Source organism: Acomys russatus, chromosome 2, assembly GCF_903995435.1.
Source record: "Acomys russatus chromosome 2, mAcoRus1.1, whole genome shotgun sequence".
Taxonomy (NCBI): Eukaryota; Metazoa; Chordata; class Mammalia; order Rodentia; family Muridae; genus Acomys; species Acomys russatus.
The window spans coordinates 20,606,818-20,633,667 of NC_067138.1; the positions used below are offsets into that span (position 1 = coordinate 20,606,818).

Genomic DNA, 26,850 nt, shown 5'->3' on the forward strand with positions numbered 1-26,850 from the left:
GACGAAGGGGGACAGTGGACTTAAGCACGTGTCTGGCTACCTCATTTCCAACCACCCTCTGGTCAAATGAAAACATATCCCCTTACCTGATAAGGATCGGTATTCATGTCAAAGTATTCCAGAAAGCCAGTGGCAAACTCGCAGAAAAGAAAATTGTGTGTCTCGTTGACTGTACGCAAACACCAGTAGGTGTTATTGTTGGAGCTTGTGCACGCACAGAAAGACCCCACTGTTGGAGAGGAGAGAAAAAACAGCACAACAGAAAGGATGAGCGACCTGCACAAGCTGACCACGTCAACGTTCCTCCACAGTCTTTTTGGTTTCTGTCTTATAAGCGCCATGATTGGCTTTCAAAGACAAGCGCATCCTTTCCTTCACATGAACTGCTTGTGAAATCTGAATATGAGGGGCTTCATTCTGACTGAGGACCAAGGTCATGTTTCTGGCCACTAAATTAGTTACCCTCCTCAATTCCAGAAGGTAGTAGTCTCCAATACAAATGGCTGGAGTACTGTGAGAAGATAGTAGAGCTGCTATTTATGGTATTTTTTTTTTATCTTTTCTGGAAGAGGAAAACATGTTTGTTTCATACAGCGACAGACTTAGTGCCCTTCCTTTGTTTCAGGGTCACACAGCCAGTGTCACCATTATGTATGGAGAAACAGTCTTAGACTAGGGTGGGGCTCAGCTTCATGGACTTGGAGGTAGTTACGGAAGACTCTACAGCACTGTCAGTGTGTGCACAGGAGCATGTGTGTGTGAGTGTGCATCTGTGTGTGTGCATGCAGGTCTCTGTGTGTAGCTACATGTGTATACATATACAGGACAGGAGAACAACTTTGGGTGTCATTCCTCAGGTGACACTCACCTTGCATTTTGAAAAAGGTCTGGAACTCCCTAAAGCAGTGTACACCAGTTGGCCACAAGCTCCAGGGAGCAGCCTCTTTCTCTCTCCAGCAATGAGATTGCAGCCGTAGTTACCAAGCCTGGCTTTTTATATGGGTCTAGGGGAATAATTCAGGTCTTGGTTGTTGAATTGCTCCAAGACCTCTCCATGGTATTTTAATGTGCAATGGGATTTGACCACCAACAATTTTTTGCACACTGAGAGGGTCCCTCTCTAAGTATTTAAGAGACACCGAATTTTATAACAAGCCATTATTTATTCTTCTTTTTGTAAAATTAGGAAGGGGTCATTAAGGGCTTTCATGAATGTGCTTTCTAGCAAAAATTTCTTAAAACGATTAGGGTAGACACAGCAAATGGGATTTACCTCTGGTGTAAGATGCTTGGATATCTTAGCTCAGTTAGTTCTCAAAGGACTGTTAGACATGTTTTTGTACCCATACCCACTTCCAGATGGGAACACTAAGGCCAGAGTCGTGTAGCTGACAACTGGCAGCAGGGGCTCTGGTTAGAGGCTAATGTTTAGCTGTGAGACTACTGCCCTTTGCAATATTGCACACACTGCATCTGGCCCCCAAGCTAAAGTGGATCAATACTTTAAACAGTGAATGAGAAGGGATTATGTTTTCAAATATTTTAACAGATCACTTAAAAACTGAAGGGGAAGGGCATCGTGTTTCACAAGCCAACCCTGTGGGCTGCAGCCTCCCCACGGCCGATGCCCGTCAGCAGGGCTTACTTGCTTTAGCTGGTGAATCCACACAGACACACTACCTACCCTTGCTGCTGTGGTCCAGCTTATGAGTTTGGACCATGTAGCCCAGGCTTGCCTCACACTCATGATCCTCTTGTTCCTGCGCCCCGAGTGTCAGGTAAGTATAGATAATGGCAGGTGTCAGCCATGATGGCACACAGATTTTGGGCTTGATAATCAGAACCTCCCCCGTATTCTGTGTTTTGATCATTCACCTCTCCTCCGGCCCAGAAAAAGGTTTATAAAAGAGTCTCAGAAAATCGATAATATTTTCATTCGTTTGATTTCTCATAGATAGTACTCTGGGTATGTCACTCACAATTTATATTTCTTTTATATGAACGTTTGGTTCACGCCTACACATTAAAATCCAGGCTACCAGAATTTTCTAACATATGTAGAAATTTTCCAAATCAATAATTTAAATGGGTTTTGAACCTGTTTCATAAAATATAGAAGTATAATGACTTCTGATTGCTCTGTACAAATAATTAATAGATCTCAAGGATGATAGAAATGTAAAAGTCGAATTTTAATAAATGACTGTTTAGTTAATGAAGGTATTAAAAATTGAAGATTTTCATTGCCTCAGCATACTAATGATGCAGTCCATTGAACCAGCATCTGCCTGAGTCCATCTTTCACTTAGGTACCATTACATCCTTGCAGCCAAAATAAAAGCATCCCTTAGTGCATGGCATTAGAAGCTGTGTAAACTCCAGAGGTTAAATAATAACTACCTTTAACATGGTTTTACTATTATCAGTAGTGGTAAGTTTTTTTATTTTGTACATTTTTTTATTTTTGTTTTTCAAGACAGGGTTTCTCTGTGTAGCTTTGGCTGTCCTGGACTCATGCTATAGACCTCGAACTTACAGAGATCCGTCTGCCTCTGCCTCCCAAGTGCTGGGATTAAGGGCCCACGCCACCACGCCTGACTTGTACATTTTTTTTATAATATATGTGTCAAATTAGTATAGTCTTATACAAATAGCCTGATTAAATATGGTCAGTGTGTTCATTTGTGTAACTTATTTTTTGTCATTTGTGTAACTTATATGGGCATATAATAAAAAGTGTTTTAACGGAGATGAAGAGACGGTTTGGCAGTTGAAAGCTCTTGCTATGAGATCCAAAGCACTGGAGTTCAGACCTCAGCATGCATGCAAAACATTGGACATTTCCCAAATGTTATAACTGTAGCTCCAGGTATCAGTGCCTTCTCTGGTCTCCATACACACACCTACATTCATTCAGACACACAGACACAGACACACACACACACACACACACACACACACACGTGCGCATGCTTGCACAAATAAATATAATTTAAAATTTTTAATTGAGAATGAGGAAATGATGGAACAGGCCTAGAGAATACCATGCGGGGATTTCCTAGATATGCTAGCGTTTTTCTTTTTAAGAGAAAACAAGACATCATTAGGAGGTCATTCTGACTCTGAAAAATGGTTTGAAGAAGCGAGGAGAGGATGCGGAGGCCACACGGGAGGTTGGGCAGTAGCTGGGGTGGCCACTTAGTCAGGATGGTGGCAGCAGACTTCCTCCTGACATGGTCATGCAGTAAGCCACTCTTCCTTCATCGTCAAGGGGATTTCCAGGGCCAAAGGGCAAAGGAGCCTTGGGTGTTTCCTGCCACCGAGCAGAACAGGTTTATTGGGCAGAGTCAGCCTCAGGAAGTCTCTGTGTGAAACCTCAAGGAAGGACGAGGTGTCATCAAACCAAAACACCAAACGTTTCTAGGAATAAAAGCCAGGACACCTACAATCCTAGCATTTGGGAGGCTGGGGCAAGATGGCTGTAAATAGGAGGTCAGCTTGGGATACACAGTGAGACTGTATCTTTAAAAATCAGAACAACTTTTTCACGTACTCTGGTGCCTCCCGTTTGACCATGTCCCCTGGAGGGGGAGACCTGGTGGCACTCAGAGGAAGGACAGCAGGTTACCAAGAAGAGACTTGGTACTCTATGAGCATATACAGGGGGAGGTAATCCCCCTCAGGAACAGTCATAGGGGAGGGGAATAATGGGAAAATGGGAGGGAGGGAAGAATGGGAGGATACAAGGGATAGGATAACCATTGAGATGTAACAAGAATAAATTAATAAAATAAATAAATAAAAAGAAAAAAATCAGAACAACAGCAACAACAACAACAACAACCACCCCAGAGATTCTAAAGAAAAGTTTTTTTTTCCCTAGGGGAAAAAAAATGACTCAGGCATGGAACAATGTTGTGTTTCCCTTGTGGGCCACTCTGGACTGCCGGGTTCTATCCTGTGGGATGCTCTGCACCCAGTGGGATGTGCCACTGAAGGACTTACGGTTCCAGAACGGGGCCGTCTGCCAGTGGTTGTTGTCATGTGTGAAGCAGGTGAGGCCAGGCAGGCTGCACTCTTCCCCTTTCCTCTGGCGTTTCTTCTCCTTCCTCTCCTTCCTCCTCCTGCGGTTCTCCTTGAAGAGCTGCAGTTTGCTGTCCACCTCCTGAGCAGCAGCCTCCCTAGACCAAGGCAAGGGATGCTTTTGAGGACCCGAAAACACTCTGTGAAAAATAGAACTGTTGGGCTTCACCTTGTACAAATGTGCACATGCAAGATGCACATAGAGGGCTTCAAAACAGCCAGTGTCATGGAGGCAAACCCACCCCGTGACAGTTCTCCTAGAACTTTATAAAACCTGACAGTCACTTGTCTTTAAGCACTGATGGAAATAAAAGTGGCGGGAGTCAGTGCATCCTGCCAGCCACAACCTGTGGACCTCACGATAGCTCAGTACCTCACAGGCAGCCACAGAGTCAGAGAATGGTTTCGTTGGGTCAGATGGCTTGTAGTAGGTGGATTCAGATATCCTTTGGCAAACCATCCATGATTAATTTTTAAAATAAATATTTTATCATGTATCTTCTTGAAAATATTTATTTTTTTGAGAATCCCATCTGTGTGTACAATGGGATAGGATGTTATCTGCCCTGTTTGCCCCCTTTACCTTCCCCCACAGATCTCCCTCTGTCCTGTTCCCAACTTCAAGTCATTTTCTTGATTCTTTAATAACCCACAGACCCTAATTCGTGCTAAAGCATGGGCCACCTACCAGTGGTCACAGCCCTAAGGAAGAATTATTCTCTGTCCTCATGTCGCGATCAATTGCTAGTAGCCCCTCAGATAGAGGTGGGCCTCAGGAGCACCGCCTTCACCACGCTAGCGCTTTGTCTGGCTTGCTCTTGTGCCTGTAATCACCAGTGCTACGAGTTCATGGGGGCAACAGTAATGTCAGTTTCAGAAGACGGCATCTTCCTTGCCGTCTTCCAACTCTTACATTCTTTTTACTTCCTTTCTGGTTCCCTTAGCCTTGGCCGGTGTTTTTGTTTCTTTCATAGTTTAAATTTTGTTGCTGTCCAAATGCAAAACCTTTTGCACATACAACTTTGGCCACTGCTTAAATGTCCATGTGCTTTCTTACACCTTGAGAGGCCAGTACAACTGCAAGTTACTCTGCTGAACACCCTAATTTAGTTGGGGTCTGTTACTCTCCATTGATTTCTACCAAAGACCATGCATGAAGGAGAATTTCACACAGAATATAGGCCTCCCTCCCATCACCGTGGACAGTCCCCGAGTCCCAGTGCACGTGACAAAGATGAAGTCACTCACTTGAAGGGGTGAAGATGGCTCTTTAACTTCTCCTGCCTTTTTACACCTTTCTCTTTATTGTAATAGCTGCAGGGCAGAGGATTAGCATGTGAGTCTTTCATATATAACCTTTCATTTGATTAAATGGCTCATCGCATACACACACACAGAGCTATACTCATTAATACACAGTCCCACTCACACACACATAAACACTCACTCACACTCACACACTGAATCACTCACCTGCACATGCACATACTCACATATACACTCACACATACTAAATCACAACCCCCAATATTCTCTCTCTCTCTCTCTCTCTCTCTCTCTCTCTCTCTCTCTCTCTCTCTCACACACACACACACACACACACACACACACACGGCAGGAAGTTATTCTTTTGTCACTATTTCAGCTTAGTGGGACTTGCTTGTGTCATTTCCCTAAGTGGGTGGCATATTTAATTTGACTTAAGCAGGTGAGGCCAATGTGCCTTACAGCAATGCCTCCCGTACAGTGAAAGAGAGGCCAGCCTCAGGCCACTGTCTCTGGCTCATGTGTGTGAAGGAGTGACCCTGGGACGCATGCTCACCTCTGCTTACCACAGCTACACTCCTCAGGCTTCCTTTTCTTTAGGTGTCCCCTCACTTCTCTTAAATTCTTAATTTTATCTTGCAGAACTTCAATCTGGAAAACAAATATTCATCTGAGCTTCTAAAAATCAAGAGTTGTCTTTACAAAATACTGTCCACTTTATTTGCTGCACTCCAAAATTACAATTATCTCACAGAACACCTGGGAAGAGCCAGGCATAGAACACACCCACTTCTGTACTCCAGCCAGTGTGTCACAGAAACAGTAACAGATACCTCGTTATAACTGAATAATTTTCTCATAAATATGCAAAAGACTATCAGATTCATCCCCTTTCCAACTCTTGCTCTCGCTAGGGCCACCACTATGTCATTGGAGGAAGACAAATGTCTTGGTGGACTTCCCAGTTTTGAGGCAATTACAAAAATGAGGATATGAACACACAGGATGTCCCCCAATCGAAGTAGGGCCAGGGAGTTTAGCACACAGCCACGTAGGCCACTCTTTGTTTGTTTGTATGCCTGTGCCACTGGGATGGGTGCAGGGTCCCTGCTTATGGCAACCAAGCTCTCTGTCACCAAGCTCTACCCCAGCCCTGACGCTGACCTCTTTATCGATGTAGGCTTTGTGGTCCTTCCACGCTCTGGCTGATTGGTACAGCTCTCTCTCGCAGTGGATTGTATCATTCGGGAGAATGAAGCATCTGCAAAGTAAAGGACCAAGAGAAACAGGCTTATGTTCTAATACCAGAAAACACTAGAGAGAGCGAAAAGAACACAGTACCTTCCAACCTCTCCATGGATGTAAAAACACTGGGCTTAGAGCTGATTCCCCACACAAGGGTAAATGAGAATGCGTCCCGGCCATGGCTGGATGAGGGACAGGGTCACTGCTTTGTGACAGGTTTATACCCAAGAACTTTGTCATAGCTTTTCACATTCATCCTCCCCTTTAAACAGGATCCACAGCCCAGCTCAAGCTTTGGAAATGCCAGTAAGTGCACACAGAAGTGTGTGTGTGTGTGTGTAGCTTTTCAGAGTCACAATGCAAAATACCTTCTTGGAAGAAACATTATCATTACAGCATTTTGCTTTAACAAAAATACCTCAGACACTCACTAACACTCTAATTTTCTGCTTTTGCTATGCCGAGGACCTAACCAGGGTCTCTGGCTGCACTAGGCCACCAGCTTCTTCATCTTTTTCTTTCCTTCTAAGACAGTCTCACATACCCCAGGCTGGATTTGAACTTCTGATCTTGCTGAACACTTGAGGCCTGGCATCACAAGGGCTTAGTTTACATGGTGCTGGGATCAACTCCAGACTCCAGGCCTTATTTAGTTGTTTATTTATTTTTATTTTATGGCCATCAGCATTTTATCTGTGTGAGCGTTTGTTTACCAGGTGCATGTAGTATCTGTGGAAGGCAGAAGTGGGTGTTGGATGCCCTGACACTGGGCTTACAGACAGTGGTGGATCTCTGTGCGGATGCTAGGAACCAAAACCTGGGTCTTCTAGAAGAATGGCCAGTGCTCTTGATCCAGCCAAACAAAAGGTGGAGCTCAGGGAGTCATGTGGAAGGATTGAAGGAGCCAGAGGGGTTAATGAAACCACAAGAAAACCTGTAGAATAAACTAACCTGGGCCCATGGGGCCTCACATAGACTGAACCAACCACCTGCCAGAGAGCACGCATGTGCTGGACCTGGGCCCCCTACACATATGAAGCAGATGTGCAGCTTGTTATACATGTGGGTACCCTAACAATCAGAGTGGGGGCTGTCTCTGACTCAGTTGCCTCCCTTTGGATCCCTTCCCACATGACTCGGCTGCCTTGTCAGGCCCCAATGGGAGAGGATGCACTTAAGTTCTGCTGTGACTTTAAGTGCCAGGGTTGGTTGGTTCCCAAGCGGGGATCCCCTTAACTGAGGATAAGGGGATGCGGGAATGTGAGATGGAGTGGAAGGGTGAGACTTGGAAGAAAGGAGGGATGGGGGCTTCAATCAGCCTGTAAAATGAATAAAAAATAAAATAAAAATAAAAAATGAAGGGAGGTATGGGCATGTTAACTAATAAACCTAAATCAGGGTACACTCAAGCCACTCCATGGCACCCCATGCTGATGACATCGGGGATAAAAATGAAGATCTAATAAATGTAAAGAATGCTTCTTTATCAAGAGAGGAGATAAATTTGGAGAGGAACTAAAGAGCTGTGTGCGTCTGTTAACCTGTGGAGGTAAGTGTCTGCTTCCTGTCTGTATGGTTTCCGAAACCCTTTCTTTCTGCTCTCCCGAGGCAGGCAGGCCCGGTTTTTCTGTATGTCACATATTCATTCCTATTCCCTGGTCATTTTCTAGAAGCTTCTTTGGGACCCACTGCCCTTCTTTAAGGTGTGTTTCAATCCTAAGACTTGATTCTGTAATGCTTTAAATATGGGCGGGGGGCGGGGGCACAGAGCGCGGGAGAGTCCCCAGCAGTTCCCAGACACTTCTGTAGGTAATGACTTGGGAGAAACTCCACCCATGCCTGCTAAGCTAAGCTATGACAAAATTGTGCTATCTGGGTTTCCAGCTAGTTAGCCATAATATAAAATGGAGCCCAGTGCACATGTTCGGGTCTCTCAGGTTCTAGTTTCTTCTTGCTTCCTTGGCCCTGTGTGCAGGCAAGCCTCCGGACACTGCATCCCTGAATGATGCTACTTTTCACAAAGTGCACATGGGGATTGGACAGGATGTGAGGTAATACTGACCTCCATCCTGGGCACTACAAAAATGAGACTCACTTGTGTGTCACACGGAGAGTGGCAGGGAGCCCCACAGCATTGTTGCTGTCTGCCAGCATCTCATGCCTGACGTCACCATCAGCAGCCTGGTGGCCTCCTGGTCCCTGGTGGCCCTCATTATGGCGCTTAGCAAGGCTCCTCGGTGGTAACACTTGCAATTCCTCTTCTTCCAGATTGATGTCGTATATTTCACCTTCGAATTCAACAGACAGGGACCGAGTCTGCCGGGTGTGCACAAATCTGGGCTTGTACTCTGGAATGAGAGGGAAAGCCTTTAACATGGGATGAGCTGACGTGGATGGGACGGGGATACTGTCACCCTTTATTTTGGGATCTCAGAGAGGGACAGGCAGGGCAGGCTGCATTGCCATGGGTTGTCTTGGTGCCTGGGATAGCAAGTTCTTGTTCTGCTTGTATTCTGTGACAGATGTCACACTTCTCTAGCTTCGGGCCCTTCCTCTGTCAAGGGGGCTAGCAGGCTAATAAACTCTCATATTTAGTTTTCAACATGAATGGCTAAGGCAATTAGCACAGGAATACACACACACACACACACACACACACACACACACACACACACAGATATATATATATGTATTTTCCCTGTATTCCCTGTTTGTTATTTATAATGACCATCTTTTCTTTAGCTTTAGTTGTCCTTTGTATGTTGTTTATCTATCTTGAATCCAGAATCTTGAAATGCAAGTATTAAAAAAATTATGAGCTATCAAACTTGGGTTGGTGCCTCATTGCTGGATGCGTGGGTGTCCTCATTGCTGGATGGAGGAGCAGAAGCGTTGGGTTTTACCTGCCTGCCTTTCCCTGGGTTCTAGAGCCAGGATGTGCCATCTTAGCTTCCAGTCTCACCACTGTCCTGGGCTGCTTTTCCAAAAAGACAAACACTCTAAACACTTTATGTTTATATAAATACAGGGAGACACTCTAAAAATATTAAATTTGTGAAAGTTGACATTGACCATGTAACGTTTTAAACACACATGACAAAGAGTAAGGTCATGGCGTACCCATGACTGTGGGGCACTGCCTAGTGCTCACTGCATCCTGGTTAAGAGGCTTAAGGTACAAACTCTGGCCTCTGTTTATACCTTGGGCTTTGCCATGCACACTCTTCATAGTCAATTTGAATATGGACCATGGATTCATGGTCCTAAAGTCTTCACACCACAGAAATGTCAGGTCTAAGGTACCCTGTGATTCTTTTGAACCAGTTGTGTCCAATAACTGGACATGGGTGCTTGTTTCCTAAAAGACGCAGAAGGAACAGTTCTCACACTTGGCCACTAGGTGGCACCAGACTCTCATTCTTCAGTTGGTCCGGTTTTCTGTAAGTATAATCATGTGTCAGTCACAGGTACCTGAGAGTTTTTATGAAAGAAATTATAGGCAGTAAGTATATGCCATACTGTGTTCAACTAATTCGATCCTGCCAGTCAGCACGATACAACTGTTTGAGAGTTTTTAAAGATACACATACTCTAAAATATGAAATATATGCCTTTAAAAGCTGCTCATATCTTTCCTCTTAGGTTAAACTCACATGAACTGATAGTTGAAGTTTAACTTTTAAGCAGCTTAAAGCAGACATATCAGAGCATTACCATGAAGGTAAAGTCAAATGGACCTAAGCCATTGGCCCCGCGGAATATCCACCAGAACCCTCTCATGTGTGTGGATGCTCTGTGTCCTATGCAGCGTTTATGCCAAGTTAAAATATTTGCAAGGTAAAATTTCTAAACGATTCTTGCTATCTTACTTCAAACTGAATAATGATTTTGCTCTTTTCCTGAAATCTATGTATATCTAATTAGTGAGTGTGTGGGTATGGATAGGGGTTGTCGTGACAGAGGATCCACCTGTTGCTGTGTGTGTGTGTATGGGGGGGGAATCACAAGGTTTGGCTTACTTGGTGTTCCCTGGTTCCTCAAGAGCTGCCTTTGATTCTTCCTCTGGCTTCTGCCGGGGCGATGATAACCAGGCTCCCTACAATGGCACTCTTTGTCTTTGTCATGTAAGCCTCGAGAGTAGAGGTTGCGTGTGTTCTGACGGACGGTGAGCAGGTCGCTGGGTCCCTTGCACTTGTGGATTCGAAGCTTGCCAGATGTGTCCTCGATACACTGCCAGTTCTGGAAAAGCCAGCAGGAAGCAGTTGGTGATGCTGGGCCAGGCGTTATGTGCTATAAGTATCCTAGCACTGCTTAGGTTTTTTTTTTCCCCCCATCCCTCCCTGGCAGTGCCATTAAGGAGCATGAATGAGAAGGAACATGCTTTTAAGTGACCCTGCAGTAATTCTACTCCTGGTTCTATTTCTGTTGTGGCAAGCACATAGAGATGGTAATGGAACCATTGGAAATCAGAACTGCCTCGATGACACTAGAAACTGAGCGGTGATAAATGAGGTCCTCAGCACACAGACTAAACAGTCTTGAACGAACCATGGTAAAAACCTTTCACGTCCCAACACGGAGCCAGCTGTCAGAGCTGTTTCCACCAGTACCCCAAACCATCCCGTTTGTTCTGGAAAAACAAACTTACCTGCTTTGTTCTCTGCCTCTGGATTTCTAAAGTGAGCCTGGGCAGAGTGGCACATGAGGAAGACAGAAAGGGATTTAATAGGAGGCCACTACAGGAAGAGCCAACTCTGAGTCTCCCAGGCACTGGCACACTCTTCAGGCTTTCTTTTGATTACTCTTACTCTTCTACCAACTGTGTAGGCCCACAGCATGCAGGGCACCCCAGGGAGCTGGCTTCTCTTTCCCAGAAGATGAGATTAGGAGGTCACACTGGGGGTTCCTAGCTTCTGTTTTGTACAGAGCTGTGGGGATGTGGGCAGGTTCCGGTTTCAACAATGTCTCTTCCCTCTGGGAGGCCTCTCAGAAGCTTCTCTCTATTTGAAAGACCCAATATTTTCCCTCTTACAACCCCTAAAGTACTCACTCATTGGTTGGTGGCCTTCATTTGAAGTTGATCGTAATGATACAACAAGGAGAGCACTGATAAGCATCTGTACTGTTAAATATATCTGTTTCTCCCTCCCACATGCAAGTATTACCTGGGTGCGCCTATGTATATTTCTTTTTCTTTTTGTTGTATGTGCATTGGTGTTCTGCCTGCATGTATGTCTGTGTGAGGGTGTCAGATCTTGGAGTTACAGACAGCTGTGAGCTGCCATGTGGGTGCTGGGAATTGAACCCCGGTCCTTTGGAAGAGCAGTCAGTGCTCTTAACTGCTGTGCCATCTCTCCAGTCCCCTCCTATGTATATTTCAACACACAGGTTTCTAAGCTGAGGCCAGGGCCATATGCTTATGCTCTGAAGAATCATGCTGGCTGTGTCACACGTGCTTTCCAACATTTTAAAATAAGTCTGGTCTTTTTGGCACACACCTTTAATAACAGGACTTGGGAGGCAGAAGCAAGGGATCTCTGAGTTCAAGTTCAGCCTGGTCTACAGAGTGACTTCCAAGATAGCCAGGGCTGGACAAAGAAACTCTGTCTCTAAAAACAGGTCATATCTAAAAAGGATACCCACTCTAGAACCATCTTGAGAATGTCACCTCTTCGGCCCACTCTGGTAAGCCAACCGTTGGGAGGTGTCTCGGAAGCAAAATCTCTAATGTGAAAAAGGAAAGTTTAGCTATGGGACTTGATGGCTGTGTCAGCAGATAAGAGACGAGACGTGTCTAACCATGAACGAGCGCTTTGCAGTCACCATTCAGTTTTTTTTAATCACGGGAATTGGATGCCTTCAGTATATGTTTAATTATCAGAGCCACACGGGGGCTTCTGCCCCCCAGCCCCAAGAATCTAGGCCTGTGCACTCCTGGTGTTTCTGAATGATAATAGTGAGCCATAGCAGGGTTGTTTCCTCTCAGGGTTTGCCTGGAGAGCCTTGAAGGTTCAAGATCTCCATGCAAAAATTCAGGTGGCTGAAGAGTGGGCCAATATCTACCAAGTAAGTCAGGAGAAGGCAACACAGACCATAACAACATAAGGACTAAGTTGCACAAGACAACTTAAAACAGGCGAAAGACGGGGCCAGAGAGATGGCTCAGTGATTAAGAGCACTTCCTGCCCCTCTAGAGGGTCCAGGTTCAGTTTGCAGCACCTATACTGGGCATCTCACAACCACCTGTTACTCCAGTTCCAGGGAACGCGATGTTCTACCTTCCTTAAGCACCAGGCACCCATGTGGTGCCCACAAACTCACATAGGCACAATACATACACACACAAAGAAACTGACAAATATCAAAGAGAAAATGAAGTCAGCTGATTCTGGTCGTTGATGCTTATCCTCTCAGCACTCAAGAAGCGGAGGCAGGAGGATTGTATGTCTGGGAGCAGTGTGGGTTGGAGGACCCTGTCTCAAAGAAACAAACATGCAAAACTATGAAATCAATTTGTTTAGGCCCAGCAGAGCCATGTCACATGAGTAAGTCCCAGCCTTGGCTGGATACTGGCACCTGTCACAGCTCCTAAGCGATTCTAAGGTGTTTTGTGGACTGTGTTGCAGTTTGAGTCCACGGGGAAGGAAGGAGGGACATATTTAAGTCTCAATAGCTCAGGTGATCGTGTCTTTGAAAAGGATACAGATATTTGGGTTGTGTTGTATGCAAAGAAAGATGTGTCTAAAAATGTGCGGATATAATTGGCACGAAAATGATTCTGGCAGTTGGGTGTAGTGGCATACTCCTGTAAATCCCAGCACCCAGGGAGGGAGAGGCAGGCGAGTCTCTGTGAGTTCAGTGTCAGCCTGCTCTACAAAATCCAGCACAGCCATGGTGACACAGAGAAACCCTATCTGGAAAAAAAAAAAACCCAACGAATAAACAAACAAACAAATGATTCTGGCAGGGCAAAAACCGTGAGCTGCACGTTGGGAGTCAGGCCTTGTGCTTTGTGTAAACATGAACAGCTTGCTCAGCTTCCTCTCTAGTTAATGAAGAAATGATTGAGTGTTAGACTCAGAGTCGGCTCCAAGACGATCCTGAGGAATCATCGCTAAGCTTGAGCAAGTGTTGTGAGGGACCCAAAAGAAGTTCTCCAAAGCTGTAAGACACTTTTCACTACGCAGTCACTGTGCACCATATAGAATCCTTATTGTTGGTAAGTACTGCCAAAAGAGCTAGCTTTTCATAGTTTGCAGTTTTGGGTGTGGCGATTCAGTGTGCCTAATATGTCTGCTGTTGTCTTCAGTCTAAATGGCTGAAGATGTAGCAGTCCACCGGGATAACAGCTACACCTAGCGTTTGCGCATGCGCATGGCTAAAGCCTGGAGTCTCAGGAGCGAGCGGCTAGGTTCACAGCCAAATGCAAGCCCAAGAAGGGCCCCAGCTTCAGCCACACAGAAAAGTGGGGCCAACTTTAGCCCTAAAAAAAGGACTGTCTGTGGCTCCAATCCATCATCTCTGACACAAACAGCCATCACTTCTGAGACTTGGTCTCAGCTTCTGGGTTTCCAATGATCCTCCTGCCTCAGCCTCCAGCACCTGGGGCTGCAGATGTACGTCACCATGCCTAGCCAAATAGTAACTTCCAGCCCCTAGGCCTGTGTACAACTTTTCTGAATGCTCTCAGCCACAGCACATTAAAGGCTTTCGGGTTTTTATTTTTCTTTTTGGCTTAGAGGAGCGGATGGCACAAGTAGCTTCTTGCAGCACACAAACGTGTGTATAAAATTTCAAGTGACCGCCTATTTGGAATCCAACCCATTTTGCCATCAGCCAAATTCCTCATGGATTTCCTGTGAAAGGGGGAGTGAGAGTTCCTTCCTGAGGAGTGAGTTGAAGAACTTAGTGTCTGGTATAGTTTCTCACACAAGGCCAAATACACACACACATATCTGCATGTATCGAATGTACACACACACACACACACACACACACACACACAGACACACACACACACACACACACTTCCATACCACAGCTACACACACACACACACACACACACACACACACACACACATCTACACATACATTTAGATAAGGCAAAATCCACAAAAATGTCAATTATTTCCCCACCACGGATCTTCTGATGAAGTCACAGACCCCACTAGGTAGAGTAATTAGCCCAAGGCTCAGGCAATCTTCCCAGGGCAAGCAAACCAGGGATTTTAATGAAACAAAATGACCACTTCAGTGTTCCTTATCACGGCAACTTTTATGACTGCGTAGTAAAGTCTCGCAACAGCTGCTGCTAAAACAGTGCCTTCCCTGGGAGAGTTTATAGGTGAAAGCAGAGAAAGGGAACTCTGAAGAGAATCATTCTGAAATTAAGACCGAAAGCTGTTTAACGGCCAAAACAAGGTGTTTGCCTCTCAGCTCTGCTGTGAGGTGCAGCTCCACCCTGGCTGAGGCACCTGCCAAAGGAACAGGGAGCTCACTGTGTTTGGCAAGCAGCCTTGCGGGGACCTGGTTGTTTCTGTTGAGCCTTGATCCACCACTCATAGTAAAAGTCATCCCTATACGCATGCGTCTAAATCTGCACCAGCCATTCACGCCCCACACGGGCCACTCCTGCTTTCTGGAATTATAACTTCTGCTTTCTGACTTATACATTTGTGTCAAGAATTTATCATACACTTCCCCCTCAAAGGGTTCTGGATCCGTACAGTCAGCAATGTGCTGGATCAAACCATTCATTGTTATTTTAGCCTTTCCGACTATAGCGGTTTGGAATTGGGGGCAAAGGCCATGTGCCAAGTTCCCGAATTGTCCCCCAAAGTCATCTCAGTGGGGCACCATTCACAAGTTTGGGCTGGTGGTTGTTTCTATCTGCCCATGTGTGAATACCATCCAGTGAAGAAGACCGACTGGTTGCTTTGGCACAAGAATACCATGTGCAGTTAGACTGGGAGGATTGAGCCGTATGAGAAAACCACCCTGTACCTTTCGAAACGTTTTCATCCATCACCATCTTTACTTCCACCATCAAACACTGCCGAATGCTGGTTTGACGCTAGATACTGGTTCTGTGAACTTACACTAACTTATTTGTGCAATCCTTATGACTGCGCTGCTCTCTCACCTATAGTCTGTCCTAGGCATTGGAAGTGGTTTTTTGTTGTTGTTGTTTGTTTTCTGTTTTTTGTTTTTTAACATTCAGGGGTAGCTGGATGGAAAATTGTAAGTTACGGAAGCTGGGAGGTACACAGAATCTACCTCTTCACCTTTCTCTGTCCCGCTGATCAAGACAGCTGTGTGAGGGAGCCAGGCTGGGTCAGGAGAGGGAGTCGAAACAGACAATCCAGAGAGAGCACACCCTGGAAGGATGCTGTGCTCAGCTTGAGCTCCCGTTCCATCTCCTGACACTGATGTGTCATTCCTGACACAGTTGGACGGGATGTGAACTTGATGAGTGCTAGCAATTTTTAATAGAGGTAAATACTGGGCTGAGTGTCTGAAAAACCTCAATTTAAATTGTCCTTTGCTCTTACCTTTATGGCTCTGAGCAAATGACAGAACCTTCGTTTTCTTCCAGATGCTACATCTGGTAAAATAATACCTGATTCTCTTAGTACTAAAGATGTGTTATAAAAATTATTGAGTGCAAAAAAATTATTGAGTGGTTTGAACTTTAAGGAGAAGGTGTGCTACATGAACCCAGGCCAGGGCTATCAGATTTGATTTTAAAAAGAGCTTATCTCATCACTGGACAACTTATTTTCTGGCTAGAAATTGTGGAATATAACAATAGTTATTTGGTGGCAAAGCTCTGACTATTCTTTTCATTTCTAATTTATTTAGTGCATGTGTGCATGTGTGCGTGTGTGCATGTGTGTGTGTGTGTGTATGTGTGCACGCACACACATACACACACGCATGTCATAGAATTTGGGTGGCGGTCAGAGGACAATTTTTGGGAGTTAGTGTTCCCTTTCCACTATATGGGTTTCCGGGACTGAATTCTGGGTGTTAGAAAGAATAGTAGGTGTTTATGCTCACTGAACCGTATATATATATTTGAAAGAGAAAGCTTTACTATGTACCCCCAAGAGTCTTGAATTCCTATCTCAGGTCCCCAAAGGCTGGCCCTACGTAGGGGGTGGGCTGTCCGGCCAGAGGTATCTCTGGCTTTGATTCACACACATCTGGGTTTGAGCTTGGACTTCCAGGTCTGTTCTAGTCAGTTGCCTTTGCTTTCTGAGCCTCAGTCTATCTGTACAGAAATTAGGCATGGAACGTCCAGCACTAACATCTCATGATGTTCCCATTCCAGGGTGAAGTGACCACTCCATGGTGATCATCAACGTTTCTTACGTGTGGACCACATGCGTTCTTCAGGCTGCATATGGATGCTTTCATTTCTTGTCTGATTAAGAAGCAAACAATTGAAAAGAATGGGCTTCAGTTTTTTTTTTTTCTCAAATGTCTCCTGTTGTTCAGGGAGTAGATAAAAGCTTGGTTTTATATACACATGCTAACTCTCCAAAGTGTGTCATCTTACATGTCACGAGGCGGGTCCCATCATGTCCCCTGAAATGTAATTGCTGAGTCGTAGTTTTGTGATAGCTTGTTTAGCTTTAATGCCAGTATCAGCATCATAAAACCAGCTGCCTGTTGGTGGCTATGCCCTGAAATTGTCAAAGCCAGTGGTGGGACTAGAAGGACCATAGAAATATCTCTGTCTGAACCATGGCTTAGCTCAAGCCAATGTAAAACTTTCTCAGAAGTGTGGACTAGATTTACGTGCCAAGGGGTTTCAGCTCTTGTTTTCTTGAGTTGACGTGTAATGGGTGGAGGAAGGGAAGGCATAGAAAGAAAGGAGAAACGGAAAGGAGAAGTCTCAATGTAGGTAATCCTGTGTGTTGGGCAGTGCTGAATATGGGCAAAGTATGGTCCGAGCACTTCAGCATAAACAGAACCCTGGACAGGCCAACAGCTGACAGCATCTCTTCAGTGCTTGTCACGGGCAGGGCATCATCAACGTGCCTGACTACACATCAATCCACATAACCCTTACAGTCACCCTGTGGCTGGCCCTGCTGCGTGCACACAACAAAGGCCTTGAGACAGCGGAGGACAGAGGACAGCCCAAGGGCACATCAGCAGCAGCAGCAGCAGCACAATCCCAAGGTTAGCGAAACTGGTCAAAGGAGATGAAGAGCACAAGAGCTGGGGCTATGGTGGTGATGCTTGTAGTGGGAAGCCTTGGGATGCTGATGCAGGAGAACTCAGAGTTCAAGGTTAGCCTGGGCTATAGGTAGGGACCTTATCCATAGAACAAACAGAAACAAACTCTCCCAGGTGAGAGCGATGCACAGCAAGAATTTAGCATCGCCTTCAGATTTTACGTGAGAATGTGCGTGTGCTTATGTGGTAGTGGCGTGTGTGTGTGTGTGTGTGTGTGTGTGTGTGTGCGCGCGCACACACACACACACACACACACACACATGCTTGGGGTAGGATTCCCAGCTGAGAGGGTGGTGGGAATTCACACTTTGTCTAGGATTAATGCTGAAACATGGAAGCAATGCAAACACATATGCCCATGTTGTGATAATTACTCCCTGCTGGTGGCTCTGTGTACATAGTCAAGGAGTCATGCCAAGCGTCTGGGACTGCAGCCGGCTTTATCCCCTGTTGGCTTCATAGAAACGCAAACAACAGGTGAGGGTGCCTGGAACAACAGTGACAGCATGGGGAAATTACTCCAAGCCAATCCTCGGTTTCTGTGAGAGTGAGAGCACTTGCTCCTCACAGGACTCAGGTTGGCTTTCTCCACCCTAGAGACAGACAAGCTGAGGGCTGGGAGGATTTAAATTGTTCAGGACACACAGCTAGGAAATGGTAGCCAACCCAAAGCTTTTACTTTCCAGTCCTTTTTCCTTTAAGTATGATGCTCCATGCGTTCACTATAACTACGTAGGTGACCAGGTAAAGATCAGGGCATGGCAGTGGGGACAGACACTCTCTCTCGGGACTGAATGAAGAGAATGGAGCTGACAGTGTGGAGTTTTCTTGAGCACCCCACGAAAGGTCAGACATGAGGATGAAGGCTGTTAACCTTGGCAAGACAGGGCACAGGCCGGGTGTGGATGCCAGGGCTGAAGAGTGAGCAACATGGTGACCCAAGTGCCGGCTGTGTGTGAAGCCCTAGGCTCAATACCCAGTACTAGACATAGAAGAATGGAGCCAAACAAGTCAGCTCTATCGTGAGCTGGCACCTGAGCTGGCACTCTGCTCACACATACACAACCTTACTGTCCTGAGCTCTTTCCTTTGAAGCTCTCCAAAAAGGTAATCTTCAATGTAACTCGGTGGAACGGCAAATGGGGAGGGGGCTGAGGACTCTGAAGCTGACACCAGAGCTGAGCTAAGCCTCTAAAATTTTCTTGACACTCTCAGATTCTTAAAAGATGGCTTGAGCACCACCAGTAGGCACCGGAATGCTTGTGGACACAGTGTGCTGGGCTCTATCCCATGGTACCTATCAGCAGGTCAAAGGTGGTGAGTTTACGTGTTGATGAGGTCCCAGGTGAGCCTGACCTTGCTGGTTCAGCGAGGTCACTCGAGAAGCCATGAGATCACAGTAACTACTTATTAGTGCCACTGAGACACCAAAGCCGAAGGCAGCCAGACACCCCACACTTCTCCTAGAGCCCACTTCTTCCTATTGAAAGAATTTTTACAGGAAAAAGTTCACCATTGGGGCATTGCCTAATTCCTTGTCCCATTAATTCAGGTGTTTCTAAGGAGGCAAGCTCCGACCTTCTCAAATATCCATATGAGGACATCTAAGACCAGACTGTTCCGCATAGAAAGCAAGCAAGAGGAAGGTTCTGGGGAGAGGGCCATAAAAGCATTTCACGGGAGCAAATCAAGTTTAGAAAACTTTGAAAAAAAAAAAACAAAATTAGGTTTTTAGTATAGTTACCACACAGCGCGCAAGTGTGAGGCTTATGCCAAAGTAACACGATTGTGTTTTGTGCTTCATTTGCCCTCCAGGGCATAGACTGTAGCTCTAGCAGAAGCCGTATGAAGACATTTGCAGAAATGGTAAATCGAAAGGGGGGTATGCGCCATGCCTTATTCCCAAATCAGTATCTGTGCAGTACCTAGGGGGCTCAGATCCTAACAAGATTAGCGATCTGCAGAAGTTATGTTAAATGGTGGCGAGCGTTTCCAACCCCAGAACAGCGTGCATTAGCCTGTCGAGGCTGCTCCTACGAGCTGTCAGGAAGCTACAGAAGGATCTGGAGCCCTTCTTCATAATGATACTTGAGTGTCCACTAGAGATATTTAAAGACTTTTGAATTAAAGTGCGATGAACAGGTCTAAGCTTTTCTGTGAAACACTTGAAAACTAGGGCTGACTAGAATAACACCTGACAGATGTTATTCCTCGAGCCCCGCTTCCTCTGCACCCTAGGAGGGAAGAGGCAAAAGAGCTGGGATCAAGTGGTGACTACAACTTTTGTGGTTAGTATACGGGACCTCTTAGACGAGCACATGGAGGAGGCTGTTAGGTGATTCCTAGCTGGCCCGTCTCTCAAGCTTAATATCATTGGCTAACCATGTGGATATCTAAGGGACAGAGAAATTCGAAATTGAAAAAAAAAAAAATTCCCCACAGGATTAAAAGTCTTTCTCTAGCTAAGGTAACTTATCATCTTGAAAGGCAGCAAGTGCCCTTTGTTTATTTATTTATTTATTTATTAGTTTTGTTTTTGTTATGTTTAATTCGTGCATAAGTCTGAACCTGAGTGTGGGTGTGGTGCACCCAACTGCAGGTGCTTTAGGAGGCCAGAAACATCAGATCCTCTGGGAGCTGGCCGACATGGGTGCTGGGAACTGGATTCCAGTCCTTTGAAGGAGCAGTAGGTACTCTTTTAACTGCTGAGCCTTCTCTCCAGCCCCTTGGTCTGTGTTTTGTAATTAGACAATTCTGCTCAGATACTAGACTTTCAAGAAACTAGAGACCGTTTGTAAGATGGGGATTGCCGTGGCTGCAAACTAGAAGCATGCATAGGTTACAGTCTACAGGCATACCCAGATTTCCCACACTGAACTGAATGAGACAGAAGTCTGTTAACAGGGTTGGTCCTTCCTTCCTTCCTCCTCTGTCCTTCCCCTTCCTCTCCACCCCCACCCTGCTGATTTTGTTCTTTACTTGTCACTGGAACATGGAATTTTCCTAAATTAGTCTGTATAGATTTCTTTTTAGCTAGCACAGATTCCAAACAGAATCTTTAAAATTGTTGGTGTTCACATTTTCCTTCCCTCCCTCCTTCCCTTTCTCCCTCCCTCCCTCCCTCTCTTCCCTTTTCTTTTTCTTTCTTTCTCTGTGGTCTTTCTTTCTCTGTGGTCTTTCTTTCTCTTTCTTTCTTTCTTTTTTTATTTTTATTTTTTTTGAGATAAGGTCTCACCATGTAGCCCTGGCTGGCCCGGAACACATTATGTAGACCAGGTTGGTCTGGAACTTACAGAGATCCACTTGCTTCTGTTTCTATGGAGTGATGAGATTAAAGGTGTGTGCCACCACACTCAGCCCAAATTTCTTTTATGTGGTGTTAATTCATTGTTTAGTATTTTCCACTCTCACTGATCACAGTTGATGCCAAGCCTAGCGTTCACAATTTCAGCTGATACCAAAACGCTTGTGAGTGAACACACAGACTGTTTCTTTCTCACCATGCAGCCTCGTTAAATGGCCTCTCACTACTGGTTAGGATGTCACCTGGAGTGGGCCACCACTTGAGAGGATCAGCAGCCACCTACCTCTTGAGTAAGGGATCTTTAAACGCAGCTCAGTGGCCTACTCTGATGAAGCCAGTGTCCTTTGGCATAGAAGTCCCCCCAAAACACCATGGGGAGTGACTGGAAGGCCAGGCTTAGACAGAGCATTCTGGAGGTGTAGAGCTGTCACTGAGTTTGTCCTCATGACTATGTGGAAACTTTAGGGATACAGGAATATACCTGATTGTTGTTTACCACAGAGGGTGGTGTGGAGGAGGGAGGGGAAGGGGAGGGGCAGCAGAGGACAGCTTGGCACTCACCTGCCCGGGCTGCTCACAGGCTGTCTGGTATCTGGCCTGCTGGCACAGTTCCTTGACCCTCTCATACTTGGGCAAGTGGTTTGACTGTTGGATATTCTTGCTGGATTCCTCCTTCTTTCGTAAAAATTTCCTGTGACAGAAAGGGGAAAGCTTCTTACTGGAGACCCACCAGATTAGCTCCCCAGTTCCCACGCACCCTTCTTCCCCACCAAAGCCACTCTTCACTCCTTCAGATGGAATGATACCCCTGCCTGCTCTTGTCCGTAGAGACCGACACAGGCTGAGTCCTCTGTGAGGACTACAAACTGGATGCTGTAAAGATGCACACGTCAGCAGAGGACCATTCCCACCCTCCCTGGAAAGCATTATTTACAAAGTGCTCACTAGGTTATGTTTAAAATTCTCAAGTTTTGATGGGTAGTGGTGGTAGGTGCCTTTAATCCCAGCACTTGGGACGCAGAGGCGGGTGGATCTCTGTGAGTTCAAGGCCAGCCTGGACTACAGAGCAGAGTTCTAGGACAGACAGGGCTACACAGAGAAACCCTATCTTGTAAAACCAAAAACAAGCAAAAACAGAAAACAACAACAACAACAATAACACCCTCAAGGCTCTCCTTGTAAATAAACAATTATATTCCTGCCTTTCTCTCTTTTGGTTTACACGGAGAGAAAAACAAAGGAATGAACATCACAAAACAGGTATCCCAGAAGTGACTATGGACATAATCACAACGCTATTAATGTATATAAGTTAATAGAATGCAGAGAACATAAGGAAAAAGAAAGCAAGCAGGGTACAGGCAAGGCTAGGGACTGCTTACAGGACTTGGGGACTGGGTAGGAGGCTAGCTAAGGAAGTCAGCTGACTTGCTAAGAGCCCAGGCTGAAAGGTGACATGGTGAATCTACACTCATGGAGAGGCTCTAGCCCCATCTACGATAGTCCCATCTTTATAGTTCTACTGTAGTAATAATGACTGTTGACTGGTCATGAATAGACAACAGTTAAAACTATGGGGTGAGGGAGATGTCTCCGCAGGCCAAAGTGATTCCTGACCTTGACTGAAGGCCTAGTTTGATCCCCAGAACCAATGACAGAAGGAGAGGGCTGACTCCTGAAATTTGTCCTTTGACCTTCATATATGTGCCGTGTGCACACACATACACACACTTTAAATAAAGCAAGGTAAAATAGTAAAACCAAACTTGCAACTGGGATTGTGAAATCTGCATGCTTAGTAAAATAAAATAAGAAGGGTAAAAAAAAAAAAAATACTCAGCAGGAATCGCTGCCCACTAGGACTGGTTCCCAGAAGCACCCCAGGAACCAATAATTACCCTCTTTCCACTAGGAATGTATCACGCCAAATTTTGGCCTTCTTGTTTGTTCGAAACCTGAAAGCAAAATAATAATATTTACTCTAAGCATCAGAGTGTTTTCCCAAATGGATCCAAGCTAACAGTTTATTTAAAGAAACACCTCCCACTTCCCACTGACCATGGTTGCATCGCCATCAGCGTGCAGTTCACAAACAGCCGAGAGAAAAGCTTAGCTTGCAGGAGTCTTCACAGGGGAAAACTAATTTTACCTCTGTGGTTTTCAGTACTGGCTGGCTCGGGTACCAACGGGAGTTTAGGGGCTGGCTGGCTGAGTGAAGACATGTTGACGCACCTGTTTCCTGGCTTTTCTGGGTCTAGAAGTTTGAGGACAGACTTGCCGTCCACATCAGGAGGAGAATCAAGCCCGGCAATATCCAGGATGGTAGGGGCTAGATCGATGTTCAGAACAATCTGTGGAACTCTGAAAAGAGACAGATGGTTCCAGGCTAGACCTAAAGCAGGCAGCAGACAGCTGTGGAGCTGTTATCACCCCCTCTCATCTGTTCTAGGGAGAAGCGAAGGGAGTGTCATTGCCACAGACAGCCGTTCCATTGCTGGCCTTCAAGGGGGTTGGCACTGGAGAGATGCCTCTAACCATTGTGTTTTAAACATGCAGCCAGGCAAGATGTGTACTGGTACATGGTGCTTTGAATATTTCCATCATTGTGTGTGTGTGTGTGTGTGTGTGTGTGTGTGTGTGTGTGTGTGTGTGTGATGCCTACATAGGCCAGAGGTGTTGATTCCCTTGAGCTGGAGTTACAGGCAGTTATGAGCTATCTGCTGTGGGCACTGGAACCTGAAGTAGTGGCCTTCTCTACAAGAGCAGGAATTGCTCTTCATCCTTCATCATGGAGCTATCTCTCCAGCCTCATGGTGTGTGCGTGCGTGCGTGCATGCATGTGTGTCTGTGTGTGTGCGTGTATGTCTGTGTGTCTGTGTGTGTCTGTGTGTGTGTCTATATGTGTGTGTCTGTGTGTGTGTTACTCCAGAACTCCTCTGGCATTAAAGCTATAACATTAATATTGCAAGAAACCACACAGCTTTACAGTTTTTAGTTTGTTTACAACTAAGACTGTCACTGTATCAAGCTAACTGCAGATATGACTATTCTCAGTTTCTAATGGATTTTTAAAATTAAATTTAAGTTAGCACACAGAGAAATGAGTCTCATGATGTCATTTTCATCTTATATTTCTGATTTCCCTATCCTAACCCCTTCTTTCCTCTCTTATGGACCCTCAGATAGTCTCTGTTTGCTTCATGTAATCTATATTCCATTAGCCCCTTTCCCTCTAGTGATCTTAATGGACATAAAACCTTCTTCAAAGAACCTTACTCCTCTCATCACCTCATCCCAGAATAAGCAAGGCACAGCAGCAGGTAAGACCCTATTCATGCAATTTAGAATCCTGGGCTCTGGGCTCCAACGGTGCCACTTTCAGCACCAAGGGTTCTCAGACACACCCTCATTTCTGCCTGTCTGGCTTCTTGGTTTTGCTTAGGTCCATGGTAGATGCTGTTTGGAATTCTACTCCCAATTTTGTCTTTTGTCATCTCCATGGTTTGCTATACACATGATCTCAGTTTCCTACAAAGGAAGTCGATACAGTAGGCAGAGGGCACGGACACCTGTGTCTATGATGAAGTTGTTGCCAGAGAAAGTGACAGAAACAGCTTGTTTAAGTCTCGGAGAAAAACCAGGCATTTTAACCCTTAATTTCTTTTCAAGGATTAAAGGCTGGGGGGCTGGAGAGATGGCTCAGTTGCTAGGAGCACTGTCTACTCTTCCAAAGGACCTGGGGTCAGTGCCTGGCCCCCACAAGGCAGCTCACAACTGTCTATAACTCTAGTTCCAAGGGATCTGACACCCTTGCACCACTATTTTTAAATAGAACTAGTAGCTAAGAAGGTGGCACTGGGCTTCATAAGAAGCAAACATTGGTCTTCTGATTCAGGGTGGCATTTTCCAAGGGCACACTCTGTCCATGCACCCAGGACAAAAGGACACTTGAAGACCCCGGTCACTGTTACTGTCATCAGGTCTTCTCTTACACAGTCTAGCTCAGTTACTAGGTGGCAGGGAAGGTAAGTCACAACTCATGGGTCCTAGTCGTTAGTTCTGGATGGAAGGAAACCAGACACCGAGGTTAGGTACAGGAGCTGTGATGGCTCCATACTGCAGAGAAATACGTACATCGACCCCGGTTCTATGCTTGGACCACGGATAAAGAAAGGCACTCGGATGTCAAAGTCATATGGCATGGATTTGCCCTTGACCAGTCCAAACTGTCCAATGTGGTACCCATGGTCGGCAGTGTAGATGATGTACGTGTTGTCCAGCTCTCCCGTCTCCACAAGCATGTTGTACAGCTATAACAGAGCACACAGCAAGTCAGAGCCGTGGCACGTGTGAGGTGATGTGCCACAGTATTGTCACAACCCCCCCCCCCAATCTTTCTCTTTTTCCTTATTTAAAGATAAGGCCCTGGCTGACCTAGAACTTCCTATGTAGACCAGGCTGGCCTTGAACTCACAGAGCTCCACCTGCCTCTGCTTCCCAAGTGCTGATCTCAGAGACCGTGCATCACCATGCCCGACTCTCATCATTTTTCAAAAGCTGAGAACTGCTTTAGTAAGGCTGGCAAACAGGAACATTATCCACATTTTAAAAATGCTTGTGATCCAGCACTACAGTCAAAAAATGTAACTTTTTTTTCTTTGTCTAGCACATTCTGCTTACAGGACTTGTTTCTTGTTTGGTAAACAAGCAAAGAACAAAATAAAACAAGTCAGGAAACCACCTGTCCCAATAAACTCTGTGGAGTCCACTTTGAAAAGTCTATGATTAAAGCAAATTTTAACTCCATTGCTTTTTTATTTAATTGTAAGGGCAAAGAAGACTCCATCTGGGCAGACCCAGTCTTCTTTTAAAAAACCAGAAAATATGAGCATACTTGATTTCCATTTTCATATTGCAGAGATTAACTGGAGTTCAGTTGTTGATGTTTGCCTTAGATAGGGCCCTTCATTTTATTTTCACCACAATCACCACCAGTCTCTATTGCATTATATTAAGCCCTCTTTAGTCACTGACATTGTTTAATTTCTGAAGGCATTTGAGGGTACAGACCCTGACGTGTGACATATTGAATTTTCTGTCCTTTGCCACTGGCTCCTTAAGAATCAAACTTGAACAAACAGGACAAGGGGACAGGAATGAGGATGTCGCTGAACACGCCCGCTTCTGTCTCTTAACACAGTATTAGGAAACAGTCACTGGTTTGAGAAGAGGAGGTCTAAGGGGGGAAGTTAGATGAAAACATGTCGCTGAGGTGGGCGATGGCCTTACCCTCTCCACAGAGTCATCGACCGACATCAGAGTCTGGAGGCGCTTGCGCTGCAGGACATTGGTGAACTCCATGTGGATGGGCAGCATGGGGCCTGTGTACTGCATGATCCAGTGTTTGTCCATGTTCGGCGCATAATTATAGCTCGGAGTTCTGAAAACGTGCAGAAGGCGATCTTATCATCCGTACTTTTTTTTTTTTTTTTTCAAACAAAAAAACGGTCATTTTGGGAAACATTTCAAGCGAAAGGTTGTGAAATCATCACTTGTGAAAGATAATTTCATGACTGCTGAAGTGTTTTTCTCTCAAATGTCTCGAGAACTCTTTGCGTCTGTGAAGCTGTCTGCCATCTTCACCGTCTCAAACAGTACCCGCCCTCTGTAGGCATGCACGTTCACAGACAACACTCAGACTGA

General features: G+C 45.5%; 1 protein-coding gene across 3 annotated transcripts in view; it reads right to left on the reverse strand.

Moving 5' to 3' along the window:
* The window catches only part of Sulf1 (sulfatase 1), a 72,917-nt gene that overhangs the window by 14,278 nt on the left and 31,789 nt on the right, over window positions 1–26,850 (reverse strand). For all 3 annotated transcript variants that reach the window (XM_051158997.1, XM_051159006.1, XM_051159015.1), the window contains 12 exons: window positions 26,437–26,587; window positions 25,282–25,457; window positions 23,380–23,508; window positions 23,046–23,102; window positions 21,709–21,838; window positions 10,614–10,833; window positions 8,690–8,942; window positions 6,514–6,610; window positions 5,906–6,000; window positions 5,332–5,397; window positions 4,006–4,181; window positions 87–229 (listed from right to left, as the gene is read on the reverse strand). In XM_051158997.1, the coding sequence (XP_051014954.1) occupies window positions 87–229; window positions 4,006–4,181; window positions 5,332–5,397; window positions 5,906–6,000; window positions 6,514–6,610; window positions 8,690–8,942; window positions 10,614–10,833; window positions 21,709–21,838; window positions 23,046–23,102; window positions 23,380–23,508; window positions 25,282–25,457; window positions 26,437–26,587 (1,693 nt within the window). The remainder of the gene's footprint in view (window positions 1–86; window positions 230–4,005; window positions 4,182–5,331; window positions 5,398–5,905; window positions 6,001–6,513; window positions 6,611–8,689; window positions 8,943–10,613; window positions 10,834–21,708; window positions 21,839–23,045; window positions 23,103–23,379; window positions 23,509–25,281; window positions 25,458–26,436; window positions 26,588–26,850) is intronic.